General features: G+C 41.9%; 1 protein-coding gene across 1 annotated transcript; it reads left to right on the forward strand.

The window, feature by feature from the left end:
• Positions 1-491: 491 nt before the first annotated feature.
• LOC134679044 (mediator of RNA polymerase II transcription subunit 23) lies at positions 492-19,627 on the forward strand. Its single transcript, XM_063537856.1, has 18 exons — positions 492-643; positions 873-1,117; positions 3,356-3,488; positions 3,853-4,035; positions 4,129-4,901; positions 5,277-5,677; positions 6,079-6,253; positions 6,750-6,919; positions 7,381-7,499; positions 9,263-9,450; positions 10,479-10,659; positions 11,160-11,305; positions 11,937-12,160; positions 13,679-13,918; positions 14,632-14,893; positions 15,417-15,599; positions 16,435-16,641; positions 17,325-19,627. Exons 1-18 carry the CDS (start codon positions 572-574, stop codon positions 17,461-17,463), a joined length of 4,041 nt encoding a protein of 1,346 aa, XP_063393926.1. The 5' UTR covers positions 492-571; the 3' UTR covers positions 17,464-19,627.
• The last annotated feature ends 1,811 nt before the right edge of the window (positions 19,628-21,438 follow it).

Genomic DNA, 21,438 nt, shown 5'->3' on the forward strand with positions numbered 1-21,438 from the left:
TCGGAGTAAACAAATTAGATCTAAGAAACAGTCACGGTCATAAGTCATAATTTTTATTTTATTAATTTAAAGCAAGGACCATCCTATATATAGGTTATTGTCCTTGATTTAAAGTTATAATTTAATTAAACGTTCCACTGACTTGCAAGTGCACTCATTTCGAACCTAGAAATGAGTCCACGCGAACGTTCACTAGGAAAAGCTCAAAACCTGCACAATGCGCATTGATGCGCACCTTAAAAAATGAAATGTAGGTATAGTTCCGCCAGCCGAATATTTGGCGGCCAGATACCGTATATTCCGATTCCGGCCGATGGTCAGGCCGAATATCCGGTATCCGGTATCCGGCCAAACAACTATTATAGTTATATATCCGTTGCATCTGAGTAGCTTTATTGTCTATACTCTATAGTCTATCTATGGCAATTTACCTTGAAGCAGTGACAAAAAAAAGCAAAACTTCTGTTTGTCAATCAGTCAAGTACATTTTGATGTACATCACATCTTTTGGTTTGTAATAAAGTGGAACTAAATTTCGACCGTGCAACTGTAAATTACGTATTATGTCTTAATGAAAGCCGCCACCAGCTTGTATTTTACGATGGCGGAATCGCAGGTTGCTAACATAGTCAACGAAATATTGGTAAGAATTTGGATTGTATAGTGTATACTACAATTTAAGTAATATAATATGATATAGGAACATATGATAACAGTAAAGAGCAGCATATTTTTATTAGCAACAACAATAACATGCGTAATGGAGGCTTCGTAGTTTAACAATGAAGATATATTAAATTTCTACCCTTATAATGTAATTTAGAGATTTTAGTTTTGCGACCGGCATATCAAATAAATTTGATTATTTGTAGAGGGTGGAGGCAGTTGAAGAAGCCTTCAGCTGTTTCTTGGTCTATAAGCCCGACCAGGAGAATGAGAGGTTGGCAACCTACCAAAAGAAACTATGTGCAGTCATGACTACAATCAGTGCAGACGTGCAGGAGTCTGCCATCAGACAATACCTCACTCTGACTGCGGTTCTCACCAACAGGCACAAAATGAAGCAACTTCTGACACTCATGGAAAATTTAGTTAACACAAATATCATACAGGCCCGGTAAGAACAATAGACTGTTTATATTATTAAGGAATCAAATGCCTCTAAAGCAAAATGAAATGAATAATACTGTTGGTAAAGCCTGTCCGATTTCTAAGGGCCCCCCACATCTGGCGTCTTTCGAGCGTCGGCGTCTGTCGGCGTCGGTCCAGCGCTATGGAAAATGACGTCGCTGCGCAGTTGCGTCGACGCTGCGTCGACGTTGCGTCGACGTCGGCCATAGAATTGTAGACGCCGACGCTCGAAAGACGCCAGATGTGGGGGGGCCCTAAGACAAGTTCGCCATACATTTACTTAGAGAGAAAGATGCTTGCAATTAGCGAACTTCAATTTTCGCATTTATAGTCTGGGCTTTATACAGAAAGGATGACATCCAATAGCATGATTATTGTAGAACTAGATGTAGATGTAGTGTAGGGACGCCCGGCCGGAAGCAGGCGGGCTATCGATCGCTTGTCGCGTTCATTTAGCCCGGTTCCCTGGAGTTGGAGCTGCAGGTTACTGTCCCGGCGGCATTCCCACACTATTCTCCTCAAATCTTCTTGTTTTCCTGCAGAACAGAAGGACATCTTTGAGTTCGACGTCCTTTAGTTCGTTTTCTTCTAGTGTGTCTCTACCGAATGTATTATATCGCGGTGCCGCGTACATAGTACATTCTGCTAGTAAGTGTAAGCTGGTCTCCTCCTTACCACAATGTGGACAGGAGGCATCTCTACTAATTTCCATTATCTTAAGGTGTCTGTTGAGAGTATTGTGACCTGTAATGATACCTGTCAGTAGTCTCAGACTGCTCTTACCTAGTTTCAAAAGATACCTGGTTCTCCTGTGGTCTATACCTTTGATCATCATCTTCGACTGTCTGCATCCAGTCTCTTCTTCCCATTCTCTCTGTGCTTCCATCTCTTTTACCTTCTCTATGACTCCCTTCGTGACATCAGCTGACATAGGCAGAGCCGGTTCCGGACCTATGTATTCCGTCTCCGCCCCTATCCTCGCCAGCTCGTCTGCTTTCTCGTTTCCCGTTACTCCCTGGTGTCCTGGTACCCATGCCACCGTGACACTTCTTTGCTTGCCTATCAAGTTGAGCTCCTCTCGGCATTCTCTCACGAGCGAGGAGGTAACTGATATTTTCTTTAGTGCCTTTAGTGCTGCCTGGCTGTCTGTGTATATTACAACAGCTCCCTCTTGTTTTGCGCTCTTTTTGATTATGCTTGCGCAGCGTGTTATAGCACATACCTCGGCTTGGAACACGCTTGCATATCTACCTAGTGGTACTGATACTTTCTCTCCCAGTTTGGGAATCACTATGCCCGCTCCTGCTAGTTTCGTCGAGCTTCTTCTTGAGCCATCCGTAAAGCAGATGGTCGTCGGGTGTCCGACTTCCACCTTCCAGTTGTCTCTTTCTCCTATGTGTATTCTATATTTCTTGTCAAAAATCTCCTGCCTCTTTATAAGGTCATTATTAGCCATCAACATTTCAAGTTTTGATAGTGCCTCTCTTTGTATTAGCGCGTGTCTCTTGTCCACGCAGCTTCCTCTCCATTCCTTGCATGCTTTCATTCTATACCACTGTTCCGTGGCTCTTTTCTCCACCTCAATCCAGAGTTACCGTGATGAGTTTACGTATCGCCCCTAGCTGTATTGTAGAACTAACAAGGGCACCATTTTCATAAATCATGAAGGTACTCTAGTAAGCCACACTTTAGTAAACATCCATGTGTGCTTACAAGGTTATAAAATGAAAAATTAAATTGTCATCAGTCATCTGCCCCTATTTGATCAACTTACATATTGTCATTAAACTTATAATACGGAACAATTAGCATGATCACTTATACATTGCACTTACAGGCTACTGTATAAGATTGTAAGGGACAATATGTATATGTTTTATGCAATAAATGTACTATAGATATACTGGAGTATGAATAAACATATTATTTCAAACAACTGTAATATTTTTCACGAGCCAAGCTAAAGTGTTTTTCTTGTGTCACCTAAAACCATAAATTACACCACAATTCACCACATATACACCCTCATGCATTGACACCCGTGCAACACTAAAGATTTCACTTTTCTAACCATTTGCTATGCTTGTGGTTCAATTTTGGAATCTATCAATTGCTTGCATACCAATATTAGCTCAAGCGGTTAAACAACAACTTTGGCCCCTTGTTAAACATATAACAAATAGTTGTTTGTGAACATATCTTAATTATCCATTAAATGTTGCAGGATGCTCTGTGACTGCATACTGACCAGTGAAAAACTTTCTTATCAAAATGCAGATTACTGGATAGAATGTTTCAATTTAATCAGAAGAATTATAGGTGGTGTGGATTACAAAGGCGTCAGAGAAATCATGAAGGTATTTTAATGAATAGGAATGCACATTTGTTAACATTTATGTAGAATAGACTAAAATATTCAAAATTTCATGTGATCTAAATGTTAGATCTACATAAATCAAGTTATTCATGTTTATTCGGGAAATGTGTTTGCAAACATCTTACATAATACAGTCGCCATCTGATATATTAGTGTAATAAATATATGAACAAAGCCTCTATTCTCTCCTCCTCTCTCTTAAGATAACTTTGAGCTCCTTGGTCGCTCCAAGACATCAGATAGTGACTGTGCTTCCGCCATTAACAACAATATGGTCTGTTGACAGATTATTTGTTTATTAATCTACAATCTATAGAATTAAATATATTCTGTTGATTTTCTAGGGATGTAGAGAAAAGGCACACACATTACCTGTGCGGTTAAATTCTTCAACAATGCCTCAGATGAAGGCCCTGTATAATGTCATAGAGTACATATTTGACCGCAACGCGTCCTTGCTGCCCGCTTACTTTATTGTTACGGAAATACAGAAAGATTACCCTGATAATAATCACTGGCCACATTGGGTATGTATTAATACTATAAAATATGTATAGTTGGGAATTCCTCTTACCCATGGTTCAGGTTTCTGAAAGCTATATATTTTGTTTTTATTTTAGCAACTTGCGAAGCTGCTGACAAGCTTTGTCCAAAGCTTCAAGCCGTGTGCACAAATGGTGTCAATTATTGGGCACTCTCATATGCTGCCAGTAGTTGAGTACTCTGGCTACGCTGACCACTTGGTCAACCCGTGGCGCCTAGATCCAACCACATTAAAATTCTCTCTCAAAGGAAGTTTGCCGTACGACGACAAACTATTGAAACCACAAATAGGCCTGCTAAGACACGTTTTGCAGCAGCCGTATTCCAGAGACATGGTGTGCTCCATGCTGGGATTGCAAAAGCAGCATAAGCAGCGTTGCATCGCTCTGGAAGACCAACTGGTAGAACTAATGATACTAGCCATGGAGAAGAGTGAACAGGAAAACGAAGACGACGAAATGTCGTCAACACACTGGTGCTGGTTACACCTATCATCACAAGTTATTTATTTAATACTCTTTCAATTTGCCTCATTCCCTAATATAGTGATGGGTCTTCACAACAAATTGATTGGGCACGATATGAGGAAGGGCAGAGATCATTTAATGTGGGTGCTCCTTCAGTTTATCTCTGGGAGTATACAAAGGAATCCGCTGTCAAACTTTTTACCCATAATAAAGCTTCATGAACTGTTGTATCCGGAGAAGGAGCCATTACCGGTCCCCGATTGTACGAGGGCCCACTGCACGCATCAAATGGCTGTGGTTTGCATTTGGATGCACTTGTTGAAAAAAGCGGAATCGGAACATAAAACAATGCCTATGCCGCAAAACCTAAAAGTGCAATATGAGTAAGTACTATTTTTATAGGTAACTTATTTTTGAATTCAGGGTTGCTCTGACGGAATGTCAAATCGTGACTCGTAAAGTTGCTACTACTTCTATGCCTACTTACGTACTTATAAACCCACTGTAAAACTACAAATTTTTATATCGGATATCTTATCAACTACGAGTATTCAAAATCAGTAAATCGTTAGCTAGTATAGGTACACTACGATTAATGCTTTTGTAATTAATGGTTTTGCTACACCTACTATCGATCATTTAATCATAAACCCATTTTCCCTTCCACTCGTCTTCGGCCAACGCATTTAAATGGTTACATAACGACAACAATATCATTATTTTGAAACTTTTATATTATCTATTATAAATCATTTCAGCTTCCTTCAGCACTTCATGACATCGAACAACACGCCAAACCTCATGGGCTCGGACTACCGCATAGCTTTGCTCTGTAACGCGTATTCAACCAACCAAGAATACTACGCGCGGCCCATGGGCATTATTATAGAAACCCTCTTCGGCAGCCAGAAAGCCTTATCCAACGGGAATCCTGGGACACCATTGCCTACAGTGCCACTGTCGATGTGCATACTTGACAGTCTTACTTTGCACTGCAAAATGTCTCTGATCCATTCTATAGTGACACACGTAGCGAAATTAGCGCAGAACAAGACCAGTATACCCGGGAGCAGTATGATGGCGCCGGCGCTCGTGGAAACGTACAGCCGCCTGCTGGTCTACACTGAGATTGAGTCGCTTGGAATCAAAGGTTTCGTTAGTGAGTGTCGAACGATTATTACAGGAGAGTAGCCTTATAATGGGAGCACTTTAAAATATCGATTTTAATATGGCGCCTTCAATTTTTTTTGTTTATTATAACTCTACTCTCTTTTGTATTCTTGTGAAATTAGCTTTAGTCATTTCATAATGAATTCCACATATAAGTAAAAAAAAGGGCGCCACATGATTATCTTTACTTCTAATTTTAAAAAGGAGAAAGTATTTTTTTCAATTGCCTTCTCGCAGCTAAACTACAGAGCTTAGTTTTAAAAAATTGGGTACGTACGAAGCATAAACTTAGATGAAGGTTTTACCTGCTTTTTCCTCGGAAAGTGAGAGCAAATGAGAGACTGAACCTAAAATGGATGCCCAAAATGAATGAGTATTTGTTGTTGACAGTCCAACTTCTGCCGAACGTGTTTAAGTCGCAAGCGTGGGGCATCCTGCACAACCTGCTGGATATGTTCTCGTACCGCATCCACCACATCCAGCCGCACTACAGGGTGACGCTGCTCTCCAACATACACTCGCTGGCCGCGTACCCGCAGGCCAATCAGACGCAACTGCAGCTCTGGTAAGACGGCGACCACTAAAATAAATTAGTAGGGCCGCTTTAGGACCAGTTGCATTAACCAAAATTGGCAGGCTGATTGAACTATGAAATTAATTATAATATAAATTAATAATAGTGTTGAGCGCTTTAACGGTGACAGACGGCTTGGTGCAATTGACACTGAGTCCGTACTTGTCAAATGTTAAAGTAAAGATTTAACATAATAAACATTTAACATTTAATCATACACTGATGATTTTACATTATCCTGAATAACTCGAAAACAAAAGAAGATCGAGGACTGATATTAAGCATAGAGAGTTCTTAGGACCTGCCAGTACACCACCTGAAAGAATGACCAAATCCGTCGTTGGGGGCACTTCTTGTTCGCTTAGCCTGCTAGACCCTTTACAATGGTTTATTGAGGGTAGCGACCAAATTAAGTAGGTTGTTTTTGGTATGTTGTCTGGAATGTTAAAACGTGTTTTTAATTTTGTCGATGTATGTACGATTCCAGTTTCGAAAGCACCGCGCTACGACTCATCACGAGTCTGGGCAGTTCAGGCGTGCAACTACAGATGTCGCGAGTGGTGTCCGAGCCGAAGTCACTCGTGTCACAGGACAACGAGGAGCTGAACCGGGTGCTGGTGCTCACGCTGGCGAGGGGCATCTACATGAGCGGCACAGGTGAATCGTCACTCTTATACAACCGCCTAACAAGTCCATACATGTCATACAAGTCGGGCAGTTCAGGCGTGCAACTACAGATGTCGCGAGTGGTGGCCGAGCCGAAGTCACTCGTGTCACAGGACAACAAGGAGAACACCCAAACAGAGGGTAACAGGAAGAAAATAGGACGATATTGTCTACTTGAGTCTTCTTCTTCTTAGTCGGATACTCTTGTCAGAGCAGTCGTGGTCATTGAGGTCGTTGTACGGCCTTTTTTGTTGTTTCCCGCCATGCTTCTCTATTTATTTACTTGAGTAGCCTATAGTTACTTACTTGTTTCTTTTTAGTATTGGATTAAGTAACTAAAAGCGCACTTGTGTTGTGATGAATTATTATTTGGCGTAAAATAAGACAATCTAAAACAAAATTATCAAATATTTTATGATTTTTTTATATTCATTATTTTTTCTTGTTGTCAGCCAACGACGGAGCGGCAGTGAAAGAGTTACTCACCACTATAATGACGAACACACCGCACATGTGGTCTCAGCACACGTTGCAGTGCTTCCCGCCGGTGCTGGTCGACTTCTTCTCACAGGTATATTCACTATTCCACTCGCACCAGGGCTATAACCGCGAACATCAAAATTCGCAAATTGCGGGGATTTTTCTCTGTCACCCTAATTACGCCTCCATTGGAGTAAAAGAGAAAGATCCCCGCAATTTACGAATTTCGGTTTTCGCAGTAGCCGCTCAGGATTGGGGCACCCCTCGATCATAGACTAGGAATCCTCTAGACCGAGTATAGAGCAATTATTGCATGCAACCGATGATGCCAAAAATGCGGGGGTGCGCGGGACGTGATTGGTCCGTTCAAAGGCACGGACGTCACACAAAGACACTTTCGACTCGAACATGGAGTAAAACTACCGTATGCGTGGCAGAGGGGTAGCGCGACTATGCTCAGTCTGGAGGATGTTTGGTCTGTGCCCTCGATTTAGATACATTGTATCGTTATTACTAGTATGTAATCGTAACGGCAAAATAACTAAGGGCTGATTTAGACGGCGTGCGAACTCGCATGCGAGTTTCATTACATTGCGGTTTTTGATCGGTCAGTTGAATTGGACGTAACCAACAGTCCGCAATGTATCTAAAATCGCATGCGAGCTCGCGCGCCGTCTAATGCAGCCTTAGGCCCACTTGCACCATCCCAATAACCCGGGGTTAAGCGGTTAAACCGTTAACCCAATATCAAAATGTACTGGTAACCATGGTAACTCCAGATTTAACCGGTTAACCCCGGGTTAGTGTAATGGTGCAAGTGGGCCTTAATGGCATAAAATGGCCCATAATAATTGAAAGGGTCTACGAAAACTATTAATTCGAATCTTAGTCGATTGCCGCTTATACACGAGCACATCGAACATATACAGAGGTGGATTTGTCTGCAAGAGATTTTATTATTTGTTTTGCGCTATATTCAAAAGCGATATCATGTGTTTTGTCTCTTTTTTACAAATACATAATAATTATAGCCAGGTGGATCAGAAGGTTTGTAGTAGTAGAAGTGAAACACTTGTTGCTATGTACAAGAATGATCCACCAGTAGCCCTACCAGGCTATAGTGGTGACCGCGACGTGATTTGAACACGCAAAAAGACGGATTAAATCAAACGATATAATATTAGCTACACTGAAACACACTCACTTTGTCTGTAGAAAAAGGCCCGATATTCAAATTTTCTACGGAACGTCAACTCTTAGCGCTTACATACTTTTAATTTGCTGCCTTTTTCTACTGACATGATCGCTGTGCCAAAGTATAAATGAGGCTTGTAATGCGTTTATGAATAACGCTATAAAAGTGCGTTCAGGGGGCCGATTTTTTCATTTTGATCGCTCAATTTTGTCACTCGAAAGTTGGTGGAAAACGGATAAATGCTAATTTTTGAAATACGAGCGATCGAAATTTAGAATCTAGTGGTATTAACCACACGATTTCAATTCTATTAGTAGAATTTAAGTGCCTAATAGTGGAGATATTATTTCACGAAATACACGAAATCGAGCGGTCGAAATTCAAAAATCGGCTCCAGAACTGTAGAATGCAGCGCTAACCCGCTACGTAACTTTGTAAAGCTAAAGCGCTACAACTGTATACGATTCCTTTGGCTTTAATGTAATACGAGCACTCGTTTTAGGGCTCATTTAGACGATGCGAGAACTCGCATGCGAGTTTCATTACATTGCGGTTTTTGCTCGGTCGGTTGAATTGGACCTACAGTCCACAATGTAAGTAAAATCGCGTGCGAGCTCGTGCGCCGTCTAAATCAGCCCTTTATATTGATTATTGCACAGAATCCAGCACCCAAGGAAAATAAGCAAGTGCTAAAGAAGTCCGTAGAAGAGGAGTATCGCAAATGGACTTCGATGGCCAACGACAACGACATAATATCACACTTCTCCGTGCCGGGCACGCCGCTGTTCCTCTGTCTGCTGTGGAAGATGATCTTCGATACGAACAGGATCAATCCTATTGCTTTCAAGTGAGTTATTGTATACAACTTAGGGAATAAGCAAGTGCTAAAGAAGTCCGTAGAGTAGAGTATCGCAAATGGACGTCGATGGCCAACGACAACGACATAATATCACAGTTCTCCGTGCCGGGCACGCCGCTGTTCCTCTGTCTGCTGTGGAAGATGATCTTCGACACGAACAGGATCAATCCTATTGCTTTCAAGTGAGTTATTGTATACATCTTAGGGAATAAGCAAGTGCTAAAGAAGTCCGTAGAGTAGAGTATCGCAAATGGACGTCGATGGCCAACGACAACGACATAATATCACACTTCTCCGTGCGGGGCACGCCGCTGTTCCTCTGTCTGCTGTGGAAGATGATCTTCGATACGAACAGGATCAATCCTATTGCTTTTAAGTGAGTTATTGTATAGTTTCGAGTATACCTGTCGCGTCAAATGATTATCCCTACATATATTATTTCATGGACATATTTAGGGAAAAATTCGTAGAGCTCTACTTAGGAATTGTAATTTATCGATTTTGTTTATTAGATTCTGAAAACAATAGATTTTATAACTAAAGATACTCTTTAGGTACTACTTAAAATCATTTTTAAATAAAGGTATCGATGAAACTAATTAATGTCCAAAATAGTATTCAATCTTTAATTAAAATTTAAATAAGAGTTGCACCAAGTCGTCAGACACCGTGAAAACGCTCGAACATTTTTGCTGTTCGGGTAACTTCATAGTTCAATCAATTCAATTTGGTCGATGCAACTGTCCCTATAGTTCGTTTTTTAGCATTAGAAAGAGAACTTCATAGAAGGTAAGCGATTTTGACATGTCTTTTAATTGAAAAACGCTTTTTAAAAATCAGTAGTATTACTTATCAAAGCAGAAGAATATAAATGATCGTATTAGATTCATAATTGTTACATATTTGCCGTAACTTATTTTTAAAATGGGTTTTTCAATTAAAAGACACATCAAGATTGTTTACCTTATTTCTAATGCTAAAAAAACGAACTATAAGTATTTATTTTGTGTGTACAGAATCCTGGAACGCATCGGCGCCCGTGCGCTCTCAGCTCACCTTCGCAAGTTCTGCGACTATCTCGTATATGAGGTGACCAACCCGGCGGGCGGGCCGCACATCAACAAGTGTGTTGACGCCATCAACGACATCATATGGAAGTACAACATTGTCACCATCGACAGGCTCGTGCTATGTCTGGTGAGTGCACACCTTTCGGTAGAGGAACATTATGTGACGAGCACGCACATCGTGACAAACCATAAACTAGGAATCCTCTGGACCGAGTTTAGAGCAATTATTTCATGCAACCGATGATGCCAAAAATGCGGGGGTGCGCTGGACGAGGTGAGCGAAGTCCCGTGCCGTGATTGGTCCGTTCAAAAACACGGCCGTCACACAAAGACACTTTCGACTCAAACATGGAGTAAAATTACCGTATGCGTGGCAGAAGGGGTAGCGCGACTATGCTCAGTCTGGAGGATGTTTTGTCTGTGTTACAAACTAAAAACCGAGCGCTACTGTAACCACTCCAGCTCTTCCAAGAAACCTAACAAGGTTTGCAGGTTGCTACCTGCCTCCTTTAATGTGCACAGAGTACCCGTTCCTATACATATACCTGTTTGCAGTCCGAACATGTTTTCAGTCCGTTTACTATCCTATGATTAAGCTATCTTTATAAAAATATTTTCAATGTGTAGGTGCTAAGGCCAAACCCTGACGGCAACGAGAGCCAAGTGTGCCTCTACATCATCCAACTCCTGCTGCTCAAGGGTTCCGAGCTTAGGAACCGGGCCCAAGACTTCGTCAAGGAGAACTCGCCTGAACACTGGAAGCAGAACAATTGGTAATGTCACGAAACACATGAGAGTACTTTACCACAGGGCGGACACGCCTGTAATAAAAATAATTTGCGTTTATATGTGTGTGCGGCACGTCTGTACACGCGTCATTGTGTGTGTGGGTAAGTCGCTTTACTGAGAGGACGCCAGAAGTCCGCCAGATACATGTCGCGGCCAGTCGCGGAGCGAGGTAATGCGAGTCAGGGCGGAGCGGTGCGTGGCCGTTCTGTATGATAATACTATTACTTATTCTGTGACTTTACTTAGGGACACTTAGGGCTGATTTAGACGATGCGAAAACTTGCATACGAGTTTTTATACATTGCGGGTTTTGGTCGGTCGGTTGAATTGGACATGCTTTCGCTTTGCGTCCGCAGCTCGAGTGGATCCAAAATATTGATCAGACAATTTCGTAAATATTCGTTAAACTTTATATTTTAATTACAATTCCTTTGAAATTTTCTTGGTGCGAACAATTACCCCACACGCGTACTTTTACCCAATAGCTTGCAGAATTTTACCCGCACGGTGCGGGAGTGAGTGTCGACTCTTGCATTTCAAATAAAATTTCACCACGAGGTCTGTTACTCTTTGATATTATTGACTAAAATTTTATAAAAAAGCAAATGTTGTCAGGTACGACAAGCACCTGGCATTCCACAGAAAGTATCCGGAGAAATTCGCTCCGGAAGAGGCGAGCAGCGCGTACGGCGGGCCCATACCAGTTTACCTCAGTAACGTGTGTCTCCGCTTCATCCCCGTGCTGGATATAGTGGTACACCGCCACCTGGAGACGCCGCAGGTCAGCAAGAACCTGGAACAGCTGCTAGAGCACCTGGGATACTTGTACAAGTTCCATGGTGAGTCATAATCGTTATTATACATATGAAAGTATCCGGAGAAATTCGCCCCGGAAGAGGCGAGCAGCGCGTACGGCGGGCCCATACCCGTGTACCTCAGTAACGGGTGTCTCCGCTTCATCCCCGTGCTGGACATAGTGGTGCACCGCCACCTGGAGACGCCGCAGGTCAGCAAGAACCTGGAACAGCTGCTAGAGCACCTGGGATACTTGTACAAGTTCCATGGTGAGTCATAATCGTTATTATACAAATGAAAGTATCCCGAGAAATTCGCCCCGGAAGAGGCGAGCAGCACGTACGGCGGGCCCATACCCGTGTACCTCAGTAACGGGTGTCTCCGCTTCATCCCCGTGCTGGACATAGTGGTACACCCCCACCTGGAGACGGCGCAGGTCAGCAAGAACCTGGAACAGCTGCTCGAACACCTGGGCTACCTGTACTAATTCCATGGTGAGTCATAATCGTTAATATACAAATAGAGTAAAGTACTGTATTTACCTCAGTAAGTACAATAGTAATAATGAAATGAAATACACAAAAAATTGACAGACGCCTCATCTTAGGGTGATATTCTACCTATCAAAAATTTCTTTGTCCAAATGTGTATTTCGTCTTACATTTTGCTTAATGAGAGAGTGAGATGCTATTCATGCAATAATATTGGACCAATATACAGGGTGATTCAGGAGACGTGAGCAGGACTAACACTGCGCATTTCGTAAATTATAAGCAACTGTTTTGTATCAGTATTAGTGAGGTTAACGTTAGTTTTCTAGTCGAGTTGAAAAAAAAAAGTTATTAATTTATTTACGGAATGCATGGTCACCCTACAATTAGAATACTAAACTACCGATATCCTGTGTCAAATTGAATGTCATCACGGTCTGGTTACTTTTGAAAACTCGTATCTCACTCAAGTTTGACAGTTTATTTTCTTCGTAATCATAATTCTGTCGTGACGGTTAAAGAGGTTTTATGTTTATTAATTAGATCTTGTAGGGTGACCATGATTGTAGAGAATTAAATTTGCCCTCGCCAAAATGTTAAAAATTAGGAAAAAGTGTGGTTGTTTCACCTAAATACGACGGTGATCGATCGATTATCAGTTACTGAGTGTGCAGGATTAGTCCTGCTCACGTCTCATGAATCACCCTGTATGGACGGAATACCACCCTTAGACAAGGATCTCACACAACGGCGCACTGAACCGCATCGATTAGTATGACTAATCGATTACGTTTAACATTACGTATCCAGTGATTTTATCTATTTCCTAAACTATACTTAAACTCAACTTCCCTCTTTTAAACAGTGGGTAGCAGTTTCCGAATCAACGATCGACATCTTATTTTATAGACCAGGGGCCTTATTGCATAATAGAATACAAGATAATACTACGAGTATTAGTGATTTTACATACAAAATCATTCATTAGCTTGTATTTTACTACACAGTAGGCCCCACTAATTTGTTTTGGTAATGTTCTACGTGTACAATAATATTATATACAATTTCCAGATCGACCCGTAACCTTCCTATACAACACGCTGCACTACTACGAGACGAAGCTACGCGACAAGCCGCCGCTAAAGAGGAAGCTTGTGAACGCAGTGCTGGGGTCGCTGAAGGACGTGCGGCCCGCGGGCTGGGCCACCACGGACGCGTTCCAGGCGTACCTGGTGAAGACGGACGCGGACACCACGCCCTGGACCCCGGACCTTAACTACTACTTAAGTCTAGTTAATAGGATGGTTGACAGTATCCTTTTTACAAGCTTTTATTTAGTTTCACCTTACCGTTGTCTGTAATCAAATCTTGCAAGTTAAATTTGATCCACTTCCCGGTTTCCGATCGAGCTGAAATTTTGCATACATACGTAAGTCGGGTGACAATGCAATATTATGGTGTCATCGGGCTGATCTGATGATGGAGACCAGAGGTGGCCATAGGAACTCTGTGATAAAACAACGAAACCTAATTTTGTTTTGGGGTTTTGAGAATTGTCTCGATGAGTATTAATTGCCGCGGAAAGAAAAGTACAGTCAGCGATACCTGAAAGCTTGCGAAAGCTTGTACCAAAAATGAAATTATTGCCAAAAACTTATTAAGTCCATGTCGAAACACAAGTCTTAGTGCCAGTTGTACCATCCCCACTTGACAGACCAAACTTCAACCGGCGCGCCGCGGCAGTTTACTATGTTTAAACTGCAAAAGGTAATTTAAATTTTATAGCCTGTTTGGTGCAGCGGAGTGGTGTTAACGGAATTGGTATAGATAATTTCAACTGAAATGGTAAATTAAATTAACTTAATTAATGCTAATTAATCATTAGGATTGAAACTAATTACACCGATTCCGTTAACACCACTCCGTTGCACCGAAAATGCTATAAAATTTACGATGTCCGCTCATAACACTGATATTTTCTACTCTAAAGTAAGCAATTCGTAATTTCCTGAACAAACCACCAGCAATGACAGGCGTGTCCCACTTTCCGAACACCGACTGGCGTTTCAACGAGTTCCCGAACCCATCAGCGCACTCCCTCTACGTGACCTGCGTTGAACTAATGTCCTTACCTATGGCCCCGGATGTCGTCGGCAACAGCTTGCTCGACGTGGTCACGAAGGGCTTCGTAGTCATACCGGCGACCAAGATTCAACTCTGGATCAACGCGATAGGACTCATAATGGCTGCTCTGCCTGATTCGTACTGGACTGTCATTCATGACAGGTAAGTTGTGACATCTTAGACAACCTGGTGCGAGACCTGCGTAGAACTGATGTCCCTCCTGATGACACCTATGGCCCCGGATGTCGTCGGCAACAACTTGCTCGACGTGGTCACTAAGGGCTTCGTAGTCATACCGGCGACCAAGATTCAACTCTGGATCAATGCTATAGGACTCATAATGGCTGCTCTGCCTGATTCGTACTGGACTGTCATTCATGACAGGTAAGTTATGGTACTTATGATATCTTGGACACCCTGGTACGTGACCTGCGTTGAATTGACGTCCCTCCCGATGACACTGGATGTCGTCGGCAACAGCTTGCTAGATGTGGTTACTAAAGGCATGGTCGTGACACCGGTGACCAAAATTCAACTAATCCACGCGGCTACAGCCGGATATTAAACATCAAAAATGCCAACTAGGTTCACAATGACGCACCGCGCGTGATAGGCGTGGCATGGCTCTAATAATCGATCTACATTTTGTCCAATAAAACCTAAAAGCAATCCCTTTTTTCGCCAGGATACTGGAAGCCACGACCCACAGCGACATGACCGAGTGGCCGTACCAGCACTCGCTGTTCCAGCTGTTCAACCTGGCCACGACCAACGACGCCATGTTGGAGAACAAGTACAGCCTCACGCTGGCGCTGGCCCACGCCGTCTGGTACCACGCCGGGGCCGGCCAGATCATGCAGGTCCCACAGTAAGTACTTCATGACCAACAGCATGACCGAGTGGCCGCACCAGCACTAGCCGTTCCAGCTGTTCAACCTGGCCACGACCAACTACGCCATGTTGGAGAACAAGTACAGCCTCACGCTGGCGCTGGCCCACGCCGTCTGGTACCACGCCGTCTGGTACCACGCCGGGGCCGGCCAGATCATGCAGGTCCCGCAGTAAGTACTCTATGACCCACAGCGACATGACCGAGTGGCCGTACCAGCACTCGCCGTTCCAGCTGTTCAACCTGGCCACGACCAACGACGCCATGTTGGAGAACAAGTACAGCCTCACGCTGGCGCTGGCCCACGCCGTCTGGTACCACGCCGGGGCCGGCCAGATCATGCAGGTCCCGCAGTAAGTAGTCCATGACCCACAGCATGACCGAGTGGCCGTACTAGCACTCGCCGTTCCAGCTGTTCAACCTGGCCACGACTAACGACGCCATGTTGGAGAACAAGTACAGCCTCACGCTGGCGCTGGCCCACGCCGTCTGGTACCACGCCGGGGCCGGCCAGATCATGCAGGTCCCGCAGTAAGTAGTCCATGACCCACAGCATGACCGAGTGGCCGTACTAGCACTCGCCGTTCCAGCTGTTCAACCTGGCCACGACTAACGACGCCATGTTGGAGAACAAGTACAGCCTCACGCTGGCGCTGGCCCACGCCGTCTGGTACCACGCCGGGGCCGGCCAGATCATGCAGGTCCCACCACAGTAAGTACTCCATGACCAACAGCGACTTGACCGAGTGGCCGCACCAGCATTGTATTACTATTATTTATTCTGTGCTTTGAGTATTATCCGATACGTTTTCAGGTTCGTGAAAGAGAAACTGTCGCCGGAGATCCACACAGAGACGCAGCTAGTGTTCCTGTGCCACCTGGTGGGGCCGTTCCTGCAGCGGTTCAACGCGGACGTCTCGCGCGCGGTCATGGACATCACCATAGCGCTGTACGAGCTGCTCGCACACATCGACAAGACGCAACCACATTTGCAGTACATTGATCCTATATGCGATCTGCTGTATCCTTTTTACAAACTCGTATTTATTTTTAAGTTATAAGTACATATGAAATTGGTACCCAGCCGTATTCGAACAATTGGATATGTCAGTGTCAAACAAGTGACAAAATTGACGTTACTTCAAACAAAAACGTGACTATTGACACTATTTTGACACTGGCATATCCGATCCATATCGTTTCAATATCTAGTATTTGAAGTATCTCATTGTTCGAATACGGCTGTTGTTCCCGATTTTATAATCTGATATTTTGGCACCGACTATCCTATCTGATGATGGTGACCGAAGGTGGCCATAGGAACTCAAAGAGTACGAGGACTAGATCAATATTTAAAAAATAACTTGTGTAATAAAAGCTAGTGTAAATAAAAAAATACAGCTTTGACAAAATATCATTGTCTCCAATTTCTGCCGTTCCCTTATTTATTTTTTGTTTTAGTCCACTAGATGTTATCTATCTTGCTATTCTTATCGGTCCATTGAATGACTTCAAAATGGTTCATTGTTATGATTTTTGTCTGCGTTAGCGTATTCGGTTATTGGTCTACTCGGTACGATATTTTCCAAGCTAATTCACTGCTGTAATGTGTGCGGGATAGCTAAAAACATATTAACTTGACAGCAGTCATAATGTGAATTAATTCCATCAGTATGTGAATAATTTCTTTAACCAACAAACCAGCTACCACATAAAATACATGTTCGTCGGCGACACACTGAAAAGCGAAGTGGAGACGGTGATCCGCAAGCTCCGGCCCGCCCTGCAGATGCGGCTGCGGTTCATCACGCACCTCAACGTGGAACAGATCAACACCGCCTAGCAGAGCGACTACTACAGCTATACGCCGTCTAGCTCGAGCTCCAGCTCGGAATAGACGGCCGAGCTGTAGACATTTGCACGAGAGACGAGGCTGCCCAGTTATAGACGGTCAAGCAAATCTTGTCAGTGGGCATTTTCACTTAACTGTGCACCTTTAACGGCCGTTTAGCAATCGTTATAACACTGACGGTCAATGTCAAATCACATATATTATGTCAGGAATATAACGGTTAGACGTTACTGAAACACGACTTAAGTCGCGCTTTAAAGTACAAGTTAAATGAAAATGCCCCAGTAGAAAAATGCGAAATTCAAACTTTCTATGAGATGATATTCGTTCGCGCCTACATTTTTCAAATTTGCCGCCTTTTTCTACTGACAAGATCTGCTTGACCAAGTATAGGTGACGGCTTACCTTAGAATAGCGGTCGGCAACCTTTTAGCAGCCAAGGGCCACATAGTAGTTTACGAAGTTGACGCGGGCCGCACTTTGTCAATATTTATGACTTTATCAGACATTGTCGTTTTTCAATATTACACACAAGATGGCCAGGGAGGCTCGCGGGCCGCCTGTTGTCAATCGCTGCCTTAGTCCATAGTCTAACGCCGTGTATAAAAACCGGGTCGAGACGAATGGTGGTCTTAGTAATAGGGTCCCGTTTTTACCCTTTGGGTACGGAACCCTAAAACGAGGAGCTACGAGAGAAGGGAATTGCAAATAATACACGATTCAACTAACTGGAATGTTTTTAAAAAATGTAATAGGCGAGTCATGCAAATATGTGTTATCGTTTTTGGTGATATTTCTCAGACTTTTTACATGTAATATGGGCATATTGAGCATGTATATAATTTCAAACTTAATATAAAAAATTAATGAACTGGATCAGTTGTCGTACTTCGAGAAGGGAAAGTGATTGACCTAATATGAGAGTATAGCAGAGAATAATACTTTGTTTACTCGAAACAACTTCACGCCAAAACCGAAACCTTTCTGGAAGTTTATAAAGGGTTTATTGTTGACCATTTTCGATTTTTTCCGGTATTTAGTTATGCATTTTATTAAGAGTAACTATTATCCTTTCTATGTACATATAACGAATTTTCCCTACTGTTTTCTGTAAAGTGGCATGAAAAAGGACTCTCATTCATCTAAGTGATAGTGATAGGACAAGAGAAAAAAGGGCGTCGGCCTATTTTTTAAGAGTCTTGAAGAGAACAAGACAATGATGATGTATAATTGAAAAATAAGACTAGAATTTTAGATGATAAGTAATGATGTATACCTATACCTATAGTAATTATTTATGCAGTATGTATATTTTTACATATAGGCAATAAGTTTATTGAATACCTATATTTTTTTTATATAGGGACTTTGAACCAAAACCATGTGTTATCAAAAGTCCAACATGTGCACGTTATGATTTTTTTTTTCACTTTTTACGAGTGTATTTTACACACACACATGTTTATAGTTAATATGTATTAGATTAGTTTTTAGATTACATATTACGCATCTCAACTACTCCGAGTCTTTCAAGCTTAATTTCTTATTGCAAAGTAGTCAAACTAATTTTTTTTTTGCTGAACATAAGCTTTTTACAATGGTTGTATTTTAACTGGTCAAAGTAGACTTATTTTTTTTTCTCAGTTGGTTTGAATCCTTTGGACGCTGTGATTGGACGTCAAGAGCGCCCAAAGTCACTATCATAAGCGTCATGGTTTTAAGTAAGGTTTAAAGGCCCAGTAATTAACAGGCCGCCGGACGGTAACGGCCTGTCAGTTAGAACAATATTTTGACAGTTCCGAACAACTGACAGGCCGATACCGTCCGGCGGACTGTTAATCAGTGGGCCCCTATCGCTGTGGCCCATGCACATAGCGTGTGAGTGACTCTTATAAATGACGTTGCGTTTAAAGAATTAAATATGAACTTGTGCTTTAGGATAATTCTAAGTATAAATAGACTGGTAAGATCTCCTGTAATCTAACATTTAAAATATATATGTAGTGTATTTTCTCATCACACTTTATATTAATAGGTAGTCTTAAATAGTCATAAAGTAGGTAAACGTGTACTTGTCGTGTATATAATTTTTTTTTATTTGTTTAGGTATAACTAATTGTAAGTATTTTGGAATATTAAGAAATATTTTCTGGGATTGGACATTTTATTCCAATTCTATAACAAGAAGATAATTACATTCATTACATGTGTCTCGTTAGTGTTAGCATGTAGGTTGGGTAATATCTGGCCCATAACAAGTTTTAAAATAACGGCAGATATTATTATTAAAAAAACCTGTAATACATGACTAACATAACATATATAAGTTTCATCATCACAATGAAATCTAATACCTCTTATTATCACAATTGTAATGTAAGACATTTTCAACACGACACTCTGTAGATATTTTACTATTCATAAAAAGTTCTTTCATAATGTGTAATACATATAAGAGTTATTCGAATGGTAGTTTTCTTAGCAAGCGGAATCTACTCGCGTCTCTTACACCGTACTCCATTCGTGTTTTGTCTTGTAACATGTGGCCGATTTACTGACATTAAAATTCTCTTTCATGCTGGGCATGCTGTCTATTGTGTTGCATCTAGGCCTATTTCGTTGCTTTGCAGAGATAGTACTTTAGTCACGAGGGTTGAACGTTAACGAGTTAACTAATCCCCCCTGCAAACAAATTTCTATGCAGGGGGGTCACTTAACTCTCCAGCTTACTACGTACAGGCAGTGAACGCATATATTTAGTATGGAAACCGCCTTTAGGAACATTACCGTTCAAATTCTCGGGCCAAATTAGCACACATACAAAATTACGCCTACATTTAAATAAGACGACGCGTTTACAGAGCCTGTAATCAAAGCTGGTAAACAAAATAATAGTCATCTTTATTACACTAATGGTACATAGCTAAGTGTAGATGAAATGCATATAATGTCAATAACTACCAATCAGCGACATTAATCCGCTAATAACCTTCTTGCTGTACGTACTGGCCGCTGAGAGTTTGCGGTTCATATTTGATTAGAATATGACTTGGACAGGGATAGGTTTATGTCATACATTGAAGAACCAGTCAAATAATTCACGTATAATAATTTAATGCAGATTAAAAGATAACTAGTTAAAATGTTGTTATGAAATGACAGACTAACTCAACATAAGTAAATATATCATTGTTGTATAAATGTATTCCGCTATAATAAGTATTTTGTATATTTTATTATCAATTTGTATGGCAGTGCGAAGTCACGTTCAGGTATAGTCTGTCCGTTTTTCTAAGATCAAGTACGCCATTGTAAATGTATGGTAAACTTGATCTTAGAATTCGGACTGGCTATACAGCCTGCAAAATTTACATGGGTACACGAATTGGGTCAAAAATATTTGAATAGGCGGAGTCACAATAAATCCCCACTTTCAGTTCCAATGGAAATATTTTATATAGCCGGTCAAACCTTTTTCTACTGACAAACTTGTCAGTAGAAAAAGGTGCAAAATTAAAATTTTGTATGGGACCACGCCCGTTCGCGCGCTTACATTTTCTAAATTTGCCGCTCTTTTCTACTGACGGAAATGGCTTGAGAGAGAACCTACATATATGTGACGGTAGAGGGTGGATTCGAATGATCAACATTTTCAGATAATGTGTGTATTTGTTAAATTAATTCAGTGGAAGTGTATCTACATATAGGAGACCTGTACGGATATGATGGTCGTATTTGTCTACGTGACAGCGTGATAAAACGGTGTCCATCCCTTTCTATCCCGCAGATTTAAAAAGTGACAGTTGTTTTATCACGTGGATAAATGTGGATAAAGCGATCCATAATAGGCTCGCGGGTATGATTATCTCACGAATTATATCTCATGAATAGAACATATTCTAGATATCTTTCCAGGCCTCCACTTAATTTCATGTCTCTCTATAATTGGACAGCTTTTTTCCATAG

This window comes from Cydia fagiglandana, chromosome Z (assembly GCF_963556715.1).
Source record: "Cydia fagiglandana chromosome Z, ilCydFagi1.1, whole genome shotgun sequence".
Classification (NCBI taxonomy): Eukaryota; Metazoa; Arthropoda; class Insecta; order Lepidoptera; family Tortricidae; genus Cydia; species Cydia fagiglandana.

What these genes read in the sequence shown, in the direction of transcription:
- LOC134679044 (XM_063537856.1), top strand. Translation starts at nt 572, where the DNA reads ATGAAAGCCGCCACCAGCTTGTATTTTACGATGGCGGAATCGCAGGTT. An exon ending in ACAGGCTCGTGCTATGTCTG is followed by an intron (nt 10,660 to 11,159) that starts GTGAGTGCACAC and finishes TTCAATGTGTAG; the next exon opens with GTGCTAAGGCCAAACCCTGA. An exon ending in ATACTTGTACAAGTTCCATG is followed by an intron (nt 12,161 to 13,678) that starts GTGAGTCATAAT and finishes TACAATTTCCAG; the next exon opens with ATCGACCCGTAACCTTCCTA.